Raw genomic sequence first — 13,778 nt, 5'->3', positions numbered from 1 at the left:
TTCGTTTTTGCAAAGTACCAATATCGGCTTTGGTATCGTCACTTTGCAAACCGGTACAAATCGAGCTTTGTTAATACCTATGTAGGTATTGCCTAACGGACCGAAACAAGGCAAAATGTATTTCATTTTTTAACGATCTGGTGTGATTTTAATCGTATATTATAGCACATTTAAAGACAATCTACATATACGGTACATCTTGATACGTGGGATGCTCTGGCTACTTGTTAATGGAAAGATGTATGCGTTTATAATCATTTACTGTTATTTGTTTAGCTAAAAAGAAAGGGATATGATCTTTTTCTTTTTCACCGATAACCGGGTATCTTACTTGATTTTTTTTTTGTTTAGCTCCGTTTCGCAAAATATCAATACCTTTTAGGTTTCACTTTTCCGTCAAGAACAGTACACATGTTTAAAAACAAAGTTTTTATGAGTTTTATTTGATATTATACACCGTTCATTGGCACTCCTCTTTAATGAGAACATTATAACGATTTTAAAAATTAAATAATTATTCTACTGCAAGTTATATAATGAAATTAATTCGGAACAAACAATAAAAACATTTAATTACAACAATGTTAATTAATGAGGAATCGAAAACAAAGACAATGCAATTATTTTTATATCATTTTTGAAATCTATACAACAAAATATGTCTATCATCATGTCAGATGTAAGATACATTTTATCGTGCATTTCATTTTTAATCACGTAATTATTGCATTGTTCCTGGTTTCTTGTCATAAGGACGTGAATAAGTTAACTTTATTTCATTCAGTTGTTTGAATTAAGTAAAGGAAATGTATTGAAAAACTTCAGATCGTAAACAAGTTCAACGTACTAATGAAATATGTAATCTGATCATTAATACATGTGTAAATAAAAAAAATCGAATAAGTGTTAAAGCATAAACAAAGACAAGCATATTGCAAAATTTGACATTAATTTCTCAAACATGATGCATAAAACTGTTTATTGGCATTTTACGCCTAAAAGATCCACCCTGTAGAATTCAACAGCTAATTAATACATAATATATTATTTAAAAATAGGTGCTTCCCTGAACGACATTAAACACAGAAAAGACTGCACACCTCATCTTCAGTTTGATGTAGTAAATTAATTACAGCATTTTGATAGTTGAATATTTTTTTTCATTTCCCCAAGTAGCATTGACTAAATAGTTCATGTGTTTATCAATACTTGTAATATTTGAATAAATGGTCCTGGAGGACTGAATAATTTTAAGATGCAAGTTGCATTCGAGGCGATTTACAAGTTTCAAACAACTCTTTACACTGCATGTTATTTGAATAAAATATATATAAGCGGAGATTCATTTAAAGTATGCCATATTGCAGCACGGACAAATGGAAAAATGTCTATTGGCTATCAGTGGTTTATATAATTGCATATTTAAGTTGTGTATACGCATATAAAATGCCGAGACATAATATAATTGGACAAATAGCTATCGGCTTGGTAAGCGTTCTTTATTCGTCAAATTGACGGCTGGTCGATTTTACTTTTAAATTGAGATTGTTTAATAAAACCATTTTAATACCAAATAAATACTAAAGGCTTATATTTGTCTTATTAACATTGTTTATAACAGACAAAAAATACCGTTTCACCTACATAAACATGTGTTTAATTCGATGTAAAACAGCAAAAAAAAACGTTAAATTGTAATTGTATACCTTGTAAGAATGTAATGTTAATATAAAGAAGATAACTGTTAAGAGAGTACTTTAGTTATGACAATCGCTTTATTTCTCCTTACGTGATTATCACGTGAGCTTACGCATTGATTTACATTGCAATCACTGCAATGTATAATTCTGGAATCTAAATTTAATTACAATTAGTAGAACATTGCAAATATCTTCATCTTTTAGAAAGGAAATGATTTAAAATGTCAACTCAGGTACAGACAGTTTCAGATTTTAGCTTCAATTATTTTACTGAGCAATGTGAGCAAAAGTTGGTATGTATATTTAGATACATTATACAGTTATGTTAGTTTGTGAATTTCATATAACTGATCAAGCGTCCACTATAAGCTGATTCTATTCTATAATAACTTAAGTGTTTTAAATATTTATGTTGTTATAACTTCTAACTTAAATAGATGTTCGTAAATGATAAAAATGCCTATTGGCAAGTAATGTTATGATCTTAAATTTGCAGTATGCATCCTAATATAGCTATATACGCTCGTATTGTTACCTTTATGTTTTATGTATATATTTCATAAACGAAATGCTTGCAGAGTTGATACGGTTTTCTGATGACATTCTGTGTAGTTTGACACGAGCTAGGCCAAACGAAATAGCAAAAAAAACACAATTAGATGACAAACTATGTTTCGCAATGAATTATTATTATGTTAGCATGCTTACATACATATAGGTCCAAGACATTAAATTTATAATAGACAAGTCTTTCAATTATAAAGTTATAATATAATTTTCGGTTAATTCGGTATTATTGGTTAAATCTAGAATTCTTGCAATTATTGCGTGACCTTTTACTTGATATACACAGGTAGCTAAATATACACTGAAAATATCTCTATAGAAAAATGTAGCCTTAAATACAAAATACAAAAATAAAAATCTTTATAGAAAATTCCATGTAATGCCTAGAAATGATCATGTGTCTGTTTCCTTTTGATAGCATAAGGTCTATTTTAGAAAGTCATTGACAAGAATAAATATTAATTAAAACTATCGGATGAAACGAGACTAAACTTATAAATAAACTGGTTGATACTAACCTTATTATCCTTCACTGTATATAATGATTGCATTATAAATATCTATACGGACTAAAAGATTTGTGCTAAATTAAGGCTCCGTCGGCATGTAAAGAAACTTAACTCGTGTAAACGTATAAGTAAAATGAAACCGTAAATAGTATTAATACATATGACAACAAACAATTTCATTACTCCTGTTGTGTTGTGTGTTGTTTTGTTTTGTATGTTTGTCTATTTTGTTTGTTTTTTGTTTTGTTTTTTGTTTATTTTTGTTCTTTACCTTGATAGTGATTAAAAGTACGTTAGTATGTAGAATTGTCATCCTTTTCAACTATTTGAAGAAATACAAAACATGTATACAAATGAAAAAATGAATTTTATGTAATTGAACACTTTACTGATTTTTGTATCAAAGAACTGTCATAACTCTTGTCAATTTTCAGTAAAATGGAAACAATTTAGGTCAACGCAATAGCAAAACGTAAATTTATCATTTATATCGTTATTAAATAGACTAAGTAAGAAAATCTCGCACTTGTATTTGTCTCAAACTTGCTAGAAATATTCTAAATTGTATAACATGGAGGTAAGGTAAGACATATCCTGGTTATGTTTTGTTAATATTTCATAAGTTATGTTTAGAAAGAAGGTGGGCGAGAAAATATAAAAAAAGTTGCAAGCTTTGTGGTTTTTTCTGATCTTTGCAATCTAAATCGTACCGTATATCTGTATGTATTTTTTAGTAAAAGTTATTGCTATATACTATAATTCCTCGTACAGGGTACCGAGATTCAGCGACTGCGTTTAGAATTTTTACTATATCAGTTTAATTTTGGTTACATCAAAAAATCATGTTGCTCATTTTTTATGACAGTCACACTTTATCGTTGCATATCGTGGCTACTTCCATTAGAAAGACACTTAAAAATAGGTGCTTGGATGGGATTTCAACTCCAGACCTCTCACACCCTAAACGAGCGCGTTTACTCAGCACCACGGAGATGTTATACGAACCTTGAATAAAATCGTATACATTGTAATACTAACTTTAGAGTTTCCATTTTGGGTTTGTAATCCGCATAATGTGTGATTCTGCATTTATTGACATTTCTTTAAGCCAACGCTACATGCGTTGTAAATTGTTGAAAGCTTGTTACAAAATAAAAATATTACTTTCTTTTACATCACTAGTTTAACCTGAGGGGACTTTAGGTTTACCCTCCGTCCGTCTGTCCGTCTGTCTGTCTCTCTGTCTCTCTTTTTTTCCAGCTCTATTGGTAGCGGAAGATCCCAGGTGGCCTCCGGGCATTATTTCAGGCACGAGCGGACACCTGGGTAGAACTACCGACCTTCCGTAAGCCAGCTGGATCTATCTATCTATCTATAAATAATATCATATAGTTCATATGAAAGGAATATTCCACTCTTCATTTTGGATAATATGTTAAGCGTAAACCTTTCACTTCTTTAACCAACAAAGAGACCTAAGTATTACATTACATTTAAATATTTGGTAAAATTTTGACATGGTATTTTACAATCCTTTGCAAAACAACACTTGTATAAATTAATTCAAACAAGGTGGGTTGGTTGGTTTAAATTTATGCATATTAGTAAGGGCTTCAGCAATTTAGAAATAATTGTCTACATATACATAGTAAATATATACAAAACCATTGCTAACCCTTTCTTTAACAACTGGCGTAAAACATACAAATCTTAAGTTAAATGTAACTTGTAAATGTTGCTCCAGTGTGCATTATAAGAAACATTATAAAAATCAGATATCATCCCCGATCAGATCAGGGGCTAACTGTTTAGCTATAATTTTGTATATATGTTAAAAGATAAATGTCCTTAAACTATACTATATATTTTACACATTAAGAAGTACACAAACTTATGATAAAAGAAATATTCAAAGCCGGATCAACATGTGCTATATTTATGACAATCAAACAAAAAGTAGTACTTAGTCGACCTATACAGTCCAGAAAATTAACTAATATAGAAGCAAATGTATTTATCAGTTTTGAATATTTCCTATTCTTATATCATCTTTGTTGTATATACACAAATTTGTTTCTCATATATAATATCATGCAAAACATTTTGAACTGAATTAAACTATTTTCCCCTGCTCATATTTTTTTAATATTTACATAGGTTTATCTATGCAGAAAATCTGTTTTGGCTTGTAATATCATATGTCATGTTTTTCTGCTGGATTGTAACATGTGTTCATTAGACAATACATAGCTAAGCTTATCTTGATCAAATAAATGCTTTGAAAATGCACTTCTAAGTGCAGGCTTTATTTAATACAATATCATTTTCTAATATTTTCATACAAAGGACTATAAAATAATACATTTTTATATGCAACATAAGATGAATAAAGAAATATGAATAATGTTAAACGTAACAGCCTGTTAGGTATTATTGCTATAAATTTGATTGTTTGTTACAGCGGCCATGCAAGAACAGAACAGTTCGAAATTGTTGGCTACAGTAGATATCCAGTATAGTGTTAAAAAGTACAAACTTGCTTTTTCTTTGTAAAAATTAGATGAACATTTAAATTAATTAGTATCTTTAACTTTAGAATTCAATTATTTATCCTGAGAACAAAATTATAGGCTTATCTTCTTTAAGACTTTCGTTTTCATTTCTTTGCTTTTTCGGCCAACAAATTTTAATAAAGAGGAAAAAACCTTCATAATGTCACTATCTTTAGAAAAATTGAAACAGTTATTTAGTTATAATATTTTATTCAGTCAGTTGATGTGAACGTGTTAGTATGTATATCAAAGTAATAACAGTGCTGCTCAGTATAAAGGTCTCTCTGTAAGACAGGTCAGTTCAGACAAAAAGTAAAAGGTTTTAAAAAGGTACCTCAGACATATGAGACCTGTGATCATCATGTTATATAATCACAGAAGAAGATTAAACCCATATCCTTATGTAGTTTAAGAGGCATCAAAATGCCTGCAAAAACTTAACCAAAGTGTAACTACGACGCCGACGCCGGAGTGAGTACAATAACTTCAAATAATTTAATCATTTCAAATAGGATCATACTACTTCATATTAAACAAACTTCATTTTTTAGACATTGTGAAATGTTGATAAGATAAAATGAGTATTTCATTTTCCGTTGTTTTTTTTTTCACTGTAAAAATATTTTTTACTACAGTGAAACAAATTTTCCGTATTTTCACTTGTGTATTGCCGGACTACTTTTTTCCCAAAATCAGTTTAAACACAAAATTGATGGGGGATTCTTTCAAATCATAAATGTAAAAAGAAAAAACATAATATTTATAATAAACCGAAAAATTAAAGTTATTTTCTCTTTATACAGGACTTATTTTCATCTTGTTGTATGAAAATGTTCATATTTCACTCGTGGCTGCTGCAACTCATGAAATATTTATTACATACCACTCGATGAAAATAAGTCCTGTATTTATAGAAAACAGTTGAATATCCTTAATGGATTGATTAATTTATTACATTATTTATTATATGTTTTAATATATAAAATTGTCAAAATCAGGTAAATCACGTCGAACATATTTCGGGCCTCTTTAAAACATGATATTATATAAAAATAAAGTTTCCTTTGTTTCCTGCGTATTCCGGGAACGCTACGTTTAACGGAAAGTTTGCAAGATGAATACTGTACTGTGTCTATTTGTTGTGCTAGTGTCAATTACTGTTGGCAATGGAGCAGTATCGTTTAGCCCTTCGGAGTCGGAGACAGGTAAGGGCGCGTTTTTTGTTGTTGTTTTTTTAATTATGTTGTAAAAAAATATATACTATGCCCATACTTGAGTAAATCTTTTAATCACAGGAATTTATTAAATCTATAAAATTCTTACTGAATATTTCTAATTTGTACTACTTATTTGAATGAAATATTATTATTATTCCTAACATGTGACAATGTTTAAAAAGTTGGTCTTTTCTTAAAAAATTCATTTTTTATGAAATTATATATTCACATTGTGTCGCTCAATAGTTTGTAGAATTTCAAACATAACATATCTACTTTGTGTGAATTCAAAACATGTTATATTTATTTATTTTACAAAAATACTGTGTAGCAATTATCAATATTATCTAATATCAAATTTGAGCAAAATTTATCTTTTTAAAAAAGAGTCAGTATGCTATTATTTGATGTAAAACCAAACAAATAATTCCAATACTAATTTACCTTTATAAACACGTATATACTATTACAGTTATCACTATGGATGTGTTTAAATCACCACTTACATTGTGTCATTGTATTGTAAGTTTTTTATTGCCCACTTGATTTATTTGTGCAGATTTTTGTAAGAGTTGATTGCATGACCTGAAAATGTAAAACTTATTCACATGCTCTGACACATTGTTTCCATTATTTTCTAAGAATTATCAGCCAATTCATTTCAACACTAGAGCTTTTAAACAGTTATACATAAACGTGCAAATCCATACGAAAAAGAAGAAAAGAAATAAGCTTGAAATAAGCTAAAAGAAAACTTGGAGTAAACATGCCGTCAATAACAGAACATGATCCTATGTGTCAACCGGTAAATCAGATATTGTATGACAGATATATTTTTCAAACAAATAAAATGATGACATTATAACAGAATATTTACAAGGTAACGAGCAGTGCATATATGTCACAATATAACTATACGTTTAGAGAAGGTCATAATACAACTTATTCGTAACAACTTTTTCGTAAGAACGTACAAGTAAAATATTATTTGATGTTGATGTTTACTACCAGGATGAAAATTATATAATTTACCAGTGACTTCATGCCTAGAATAGTAATATCTATTACTTGGTTTATTTCGACACCTTTACTTAACATATAAGATCGAATTTGAACATCAAAAGGAGTGTAGATATATATTTCAAGTTTTATAAGTTTTTTATTTATTACTTTTTTATAATTTATTTATTAATTTATTTTTGTGAATTAACAAGGCTTACTATTTTGAGCGCATTAGGTCTTATCCAATATAAGCGACTATCAATACACCTTTTCCTTATATCATTTAAAAAAACTATTTAAAGCGATATTCGTCTTCGATTTTTCCACACCTTACACAAATTATTTTACTTAAAGGGATCTTACGTGGCTTAGGTCATCCGCCATTGTCTGTCGGAAATCTATGAGAAGAGACACGTAAACGGGAAAACGATTGACAAACTTTTTGAACAAAGTAGCATTCTAAATATGGCTTAAATTTAAAAGATGATATTGTATCATAAAAGAAAGCCCTACTGGATTGATTAAGTCTTGCGTTCCAGTTATGAATAAAATAATCATTTTCAACCAGCTTACCCTTTGGCTTTCAGCATATCAAAGTGTCTTGCTATCTGTTACCACAATTAATATAATCAAATAAATACAAAACTGTGATCACAGATTTTGTGTACATTTCTGCCATAAATGATTTGGCTTTAAAACGGTAAGAAAATAATTATGGTTTGCAACAAATTTATTCCAGTCTATGGAGAGAAAGTACAGTTCTGTAAATACAAAGACATCAGGATGCTTCCAGTATCTACAATAAAAGATTACGATAGCTGCGAAAAGTGTGTCTGTACCGAGAGAGGTCTTTCCTGCGCCACGTACGAATATTTCTATATTCTATTTCCTCTTTTATCCAATCTAGTTTTGTCTCCAATGAATTTTCTTAGGAATTTTACATTTATATAAAATCATCTTATCTTTTCTCAGAATAAGAATTCTGTTTATCAAATTATAGTAAACTGAGTGTTCCAAAAGTGTTCCTCGATTCAGTTCATTTGCGCTGAAAAAGCGTTCACAGGAGTAGTAGTGGGGTGGATGGGGTTACTACTCACAGGATACGCCCATATCAGTATGTTAAATCATATTAATCTTTGATATAATTGATTGTTTTTGTTCAATAGTTTACGAACGGCATTCCATGTCAATACTCCTGCGAATTCTAAATGTGTTAGTGTGAGAATAGGATGTGTAAACAGATGGAGGAGGAAGTCAAACAAGAACAAAAAGTGTCCAAAAAGCTTGATACCGCGGGATTTCACCATGGTTGGAAAATAGACGACAGTTTATTTTCTTTTAAATGAAAACATTCAAAGATTAACTTAAATGTCTACCTGTTGCAAAACAATAGTCTTTGATTTTTTTTTCTACTTTAAGTACGTTAAGTCAATTTGTCTGTTTGTATGTAAAGAATTATTTTCAAATGGAGAAAATTATAAATAAAATGATATCATATAGAGTATTTGTTCTTCTTGTTATAAAAAGAGATTTGTGAAGTTGGCGTCCTAACGGCCCGGTGGCCTAGTGGCATGAAGTCGACGACCTAACTGCCAAGTGACCTACCGACTGAGCGGCATAGCAGTGTGAAGTTGGAAGCCTGGCGGCATAGCGGCGTGAAGTTGGCGGAATTTGGCCAAACAACATAGTGGCGTTAAATAAGCGGCCTAGCAGCCCAGCGGCCTAACACCCTAAACTTAAAGCATTGTTAAAGTTTGATTAAGACATTTAAACGAATCTAGCTTAAGTTTTTACATGCCTAAACTTTTCAGTTGAAGACATATTATAAAAAAACAATAAAAACGGCACCTTATGAAGTTCTTAAGACGGCACCTTATGAAGTTCTAATTTCTTATAATAAATTATTTAAAAAACATATAATAAGTTTGATATTCATAAGGTATATAAAAAGAAAAAAATCACTTGGAGAAAAAAAAATATTTTATATTGTTTGTGAAGTGGCGGCTGAGTGGCTCAGCGGCCTAATAGGCTAAAATTTTAGTTGTAGAAACGTTATAGAAAAATCAGAACGGCATTTTATTTAGTTCGAAAGACATTTGTTATTTTAAGGATATAGACATAGAAAAATCACTTTGAGAAAAGTAATTTTTATTCAATATAATTTTGTGAAGTTTGCGGCCTAGCGGCCAGGGAGTCTGACGGCCTGAAATTTTAATTTTGAAAAGTTTTTCAGAGAAATTAAAACAACTCTTAATTAAGTGTTAAAGAGATATCTCAACAATTCAATTTAATTCAATATTTTTTTGGCATAAACATATACAATGTTCATCTCCAATACACAACTGTATTGCGGATATTATGTACAATTGAGAAAAGTATGTTATTATAAAGTTACAGTTGTAGATAATACATACCTTAAATAATTGATTAGTCAAAAAATGCTACCGTTAATCGATAGCTGTGCGTTATTGGAGTTCGATAATTTACACTGGGATTATTTTGCCTTGCCTACAACATACAGTATCCGGTGCACCGCCTTGCTCCTTCTTTTTCAATCTTCAATTGAATGAAATAAGATCAGTGTTAAACAGATACTGGAATTTTGTTAAAAATAATTGAAACAGTGCGTATTTACATCGTTATTTAATTTGATTTTATAAGATAAAGTATATATGTATAACGAGTTCGATTATTTAAATCAGATGAGTTTGCTATTTAGGTTAGACTCCTGCCTATTTGTCCAGAAGATTTCTGTTTATTAGGTTTAAAGGACAATGATGGGAATATTTAAATAGATAAATTTTTACCAATGGGGTGCAGGATTTCTTGCGCATTATTTCAGAAATTTTCTACATTCTTGCAATGGCTTGTCGAATGTGTTTCACAAAAAGATACATTAAACCATTATTTGGATGACTTTATTTTGCTGGAGCGGATAAAACAAGCAATTGTAATAATGTCATAAGTTTAGTTCATTTTCACCGGTATGTTTTTTGTTGGGTGTTCCTATTGCTGAAGAGAAATCAGTGGGTCCATGCACAAAGTTGACTTTTTAGGGCTTGAGCTTGATTCCTTTGATATGATCATAAAAAATCCATAGCATAAAGCGGATGAGTTCCGAGAAGCTATTAAACAGGTTCTACTGAGAAAGAAAGCTACTCTAATAAAATTGCAGTCATTAGTAGGAAAACTGTCTTTTTGCAGTCAAGCTATACGTTCAAGTAGGGCATTTTTGCGTAGATACTACGATGTAATGGCAAATGTTAAACAGCCTAATCATAGGCTTCGAATTTCAGAACCGGTAAGACTTGTTTTATTTGTGGGGCTCATTTTTTGGATTCATTCAATGGTGTTAGTTATATCCCATATGACATACGTTTTAGGAACAGTTACAGCATACAGTCAGTTTGGACACCTACCCTGGAACAAATAGTCATGTTTATCTCTTGGTTATCATTAAAAGAAAGGGCATTTCAACTGCCCGTTTATATGTTAATGCAATTGGATTTCGTTGCAAGGTTAGCAATGTTTGTGATGTTTTAAGGCAATACATTATTGACAAGGTTTTAGAGGGTTTGAAGAGGTAAGAGACTCAAGACTACCCACGGGGGAGGAAGTGTTACACGAAGGATGGAGTTCTTATGATAACTTGTTCAGGAGTTCTTGTGATAACTGTCACGGAGTTCGTCGGAAAACATCTGTATATACTACAGACATACTCGTTAAAAATGGTTATTTTCATCTTTCCAAAATGAGTTTTAGGTGCTAAATTAAACTTTAATGATTACGCTTGTCTTACATCTTGTATTATGTGTCAAAAACTAATTCACAGGCCATTTTTAATCGCCTCTTGCTTCAAATCTGGTAGTTTTGAGTAAAATTTTCAAATTATATGCAAATTCACAAGTATTGACCTGTTTATTTCTGGTCTTCATCCTTGCCATACATAATTACCTAATTATAATGCAAAATTGCAAACATAAAGCACAGGCTAACAGATTTATAGCCGATTTTTCAAATGTCCCGGAGTTCTTATGATAACTCTGAAGATGTCACAGAGTTCTTATAATAACTTTTGTTATTGCAAGTGTGTTCCTTGCGCTAAATTACGGCACGTTTTAGCGTTTTTAATTATTCATTGAGATTGTAAATCATTTTGACATGTAGTACGCTCATCTTTTGCGCAAAAAAGGATATATAACGTTTGTTTTGAGTGAATTTTAGTTCAAGAGATATTTTTTCTTTCCCCCTGTTTCTTTTTCATAGTATTCTTTTTTGTTTGACTTAGATTTCGTAGATTTGAAAAATGATTTATGAACTGGTTTCCTAGCAGTTTCCAGTCCCTAGCAGGTTTCTGGCCCTTTATCATTTTCATCCAGGCATACAGTCTATTTTTTCTCAGTACAGCATCTATGTTACTGCATCAATCAGAGAAACATTTGTTTTCTACGTAATACAGCAGTTATAATAGTACAGCGATTAATACGTTTCAGAGTTTTGTCTGTTGTTTTAAGTTACATTAGAGGACGTGCGACACTTACAAGCAACACCTGGGGAATTATAGTTTGAATGCCCATGAACAATAACTGAAATCCCATTCTAGGTAAATCTGGAATCTGGAGGGACAGTTCAAATGTTTTCGAGAGATTGGTAGTTAGAGCCAACCGCAGTTGAGCTTTTATCATGTATCGTACTTTTTTAAGACATAGGTGTGGAAATTATCCTGGTTATATATTTATTTATTATGGTATAAAATGATACAAATTACTTAGCCTTAAGGTAAGGGAAGCATGCCTATATATTGTCTGCTTAAGAAATGTGGTTGCTTAAAACATGTGAAACTGAGAACAACGTGTACGTTTTGAGACATTTTTGTTTTGTGGTTTAAGCTATTATACTGCTGAATATCAGTGGCCGCTGGTTCAATTTTTACTGTAGATGATAGCCTATCATCTATTCATCCTTTGCAGACACTTAATACCAACGTTTTATCCACATTTTTTGTGCAAAGGATGATCGTACTGCATTTCATAATGATTTACAATCTTATTGAATGATAATAAACGCCAAAACGTGCCGTGATTTAGCCAAAGAAACACACTAGCAATAACAAAAGTTATCATAAGAACTCTGTGACATCTTCAGAGTTACCACAAGAACTCCGGGACATTTGAAAAATCGGCTATAAATATGTAAGCCGGTGCTTTATGTTTGCAATTTTGCATTATAATTAGGTTATTTTGTATAGAAAGGATGAAGGCCACACAAAAACAGGTCAAAACTTGTGAATTGGCAAGTAATTTGGAAATTTTACTCAAAACTACTAGATTTGAAGCAAGAGGCGATGAAAATTAGCCTCTGAATTAGTTTTTGACACATAATACAGGATGTAAGACAAGCTTAATCATTAAAGTTTAATTTAGCACCTAAAACTCATTTTGGAAAGATGAAAATAACCATTTTTGATGAGTGTTTTTGTAGTATATACAGATGTTTTCCGACGAATTCCGTGACAGTTATCACAAGAACTCCTGAACAAGTTATCATAAGAACTCCATCCTTCGTGTAACACTTCCTCCCCCGTGACTACCGATAACTCAAAATATATTGCAACATATTTTGTCAGTTGTCTGTGGTGTGTTCAAATTTGTATGAAAGTCATGTTTTTGCAGCAGCTTATTGTCTTGCATTTTTGCCTTCCTTAGAGTGTAACAAGCAAAGACTCTGCTGCAAACGTAATTTAAATATCTGATTTACTAGTAGACAGACGTGAAGGTTATATCATAGTAACTATTCGGTATTCTTAAACAGATCAGTATGGAAGAGGTTCGTTTTTAACGATAAAGCGGTGTATTTCTGCTATATGTGCTGTAAGTAATATGTTAGAGTTCTTGAAAAGGCGCCCGCAGGTATATGGGCCATTATTTTGTCACTTGAATGGTAAACCTTTAACACGATATCAGTTCACTTCTGTTTTGAAGAAATGTTTGAACAATTTAAGGCCTGATTATGGGAAGTTTACATAACATTCTTTTAGAATAGGGGCGACAACGGCTGCAGCTATGTCAGGTTACGATGTTAAAACAATTAAGCGTGCTGGGCGATGGCGTTTCAAGGCATATCGTGTTTATCTTAAAAAAGAGGATGTTCACATACTGGCATTTTTGTCATTGTAAGTGTATATATATAAATATATAAGGTTAACCAATTTTTATGCTAACCTGCATGTGC

The 13,778-nt window shown here is 31.0% G+C and overlaps 1 protein-coding gene across 1 annotated transcript; it reads left to right on the top strand.

Moving 5' to 3' along the window:
- The first annotated feature begins 6,381 nt into the window (after positions 1-6,381).
- Positions 6,382-8,988, top strand: LOC132732849 (uncharacterized). Its single transcript, XM_060719368.1, has 3 exons — positions 6,382-6,533; positions 8,287-8,410; positions 8,714-8,988. Exons 1-3 carry the CDS (start codon positions 6,443-6,445, stop codon positions 8,865-8,867), a joined length of 369 nt encoding a protein of 122 aa, XP_060575351.1. The 5' UTR covers positions 6,382-6,442; the 3' UTR covers positions 8,868-8,988.
- Positions 8,989-13,778: the final 4,790 nt, after the last annotated feature.

The sequence above is a fragment of the Ruditapes philippinarum genome, unplaced genomic scaffold (genome assembly GCF_026571515.1).
Source record: "Ruditapes philippinarum isolate M1 unplaced genomic scaffold, ASM2657151v2 ctg4366_1_1_1_1, whole genome shotgun sequence".
NCBI lineage: Eukaryota > Metazoa > Mollusca > Bivalvia > Venerida > Veneridae > Ruditapes > Ruditapes philippinarum.
Note: the sequence above shows the minus strand (reverse complement) of the source record. Positions and strands in the feature narration are given on the sequence as shown.

Coding starts and splice junctions, on each gene's coding strand:
- LOC132732849 (XM_060719368.1), top strand. CDS start 6,443: ATGAATACTGTACTGTGTCTATTTGTTGTGCTAGTGTCAATTACTGTT. Junction 6,534..8,286: donor CCCTTCGGAGTCGGAGACAG/GTAAGGGCGCGT, acceptor AATTTATTCCAG/TCTATGGAGAGAAAGTACAG. Junction 8,411..8,713: donor AGAGGTCTTTCCTGCGCCAC/GTACGAATATTT, acceptor TTTGTTCAATAG/TTTACGAACGGCATTCCATG.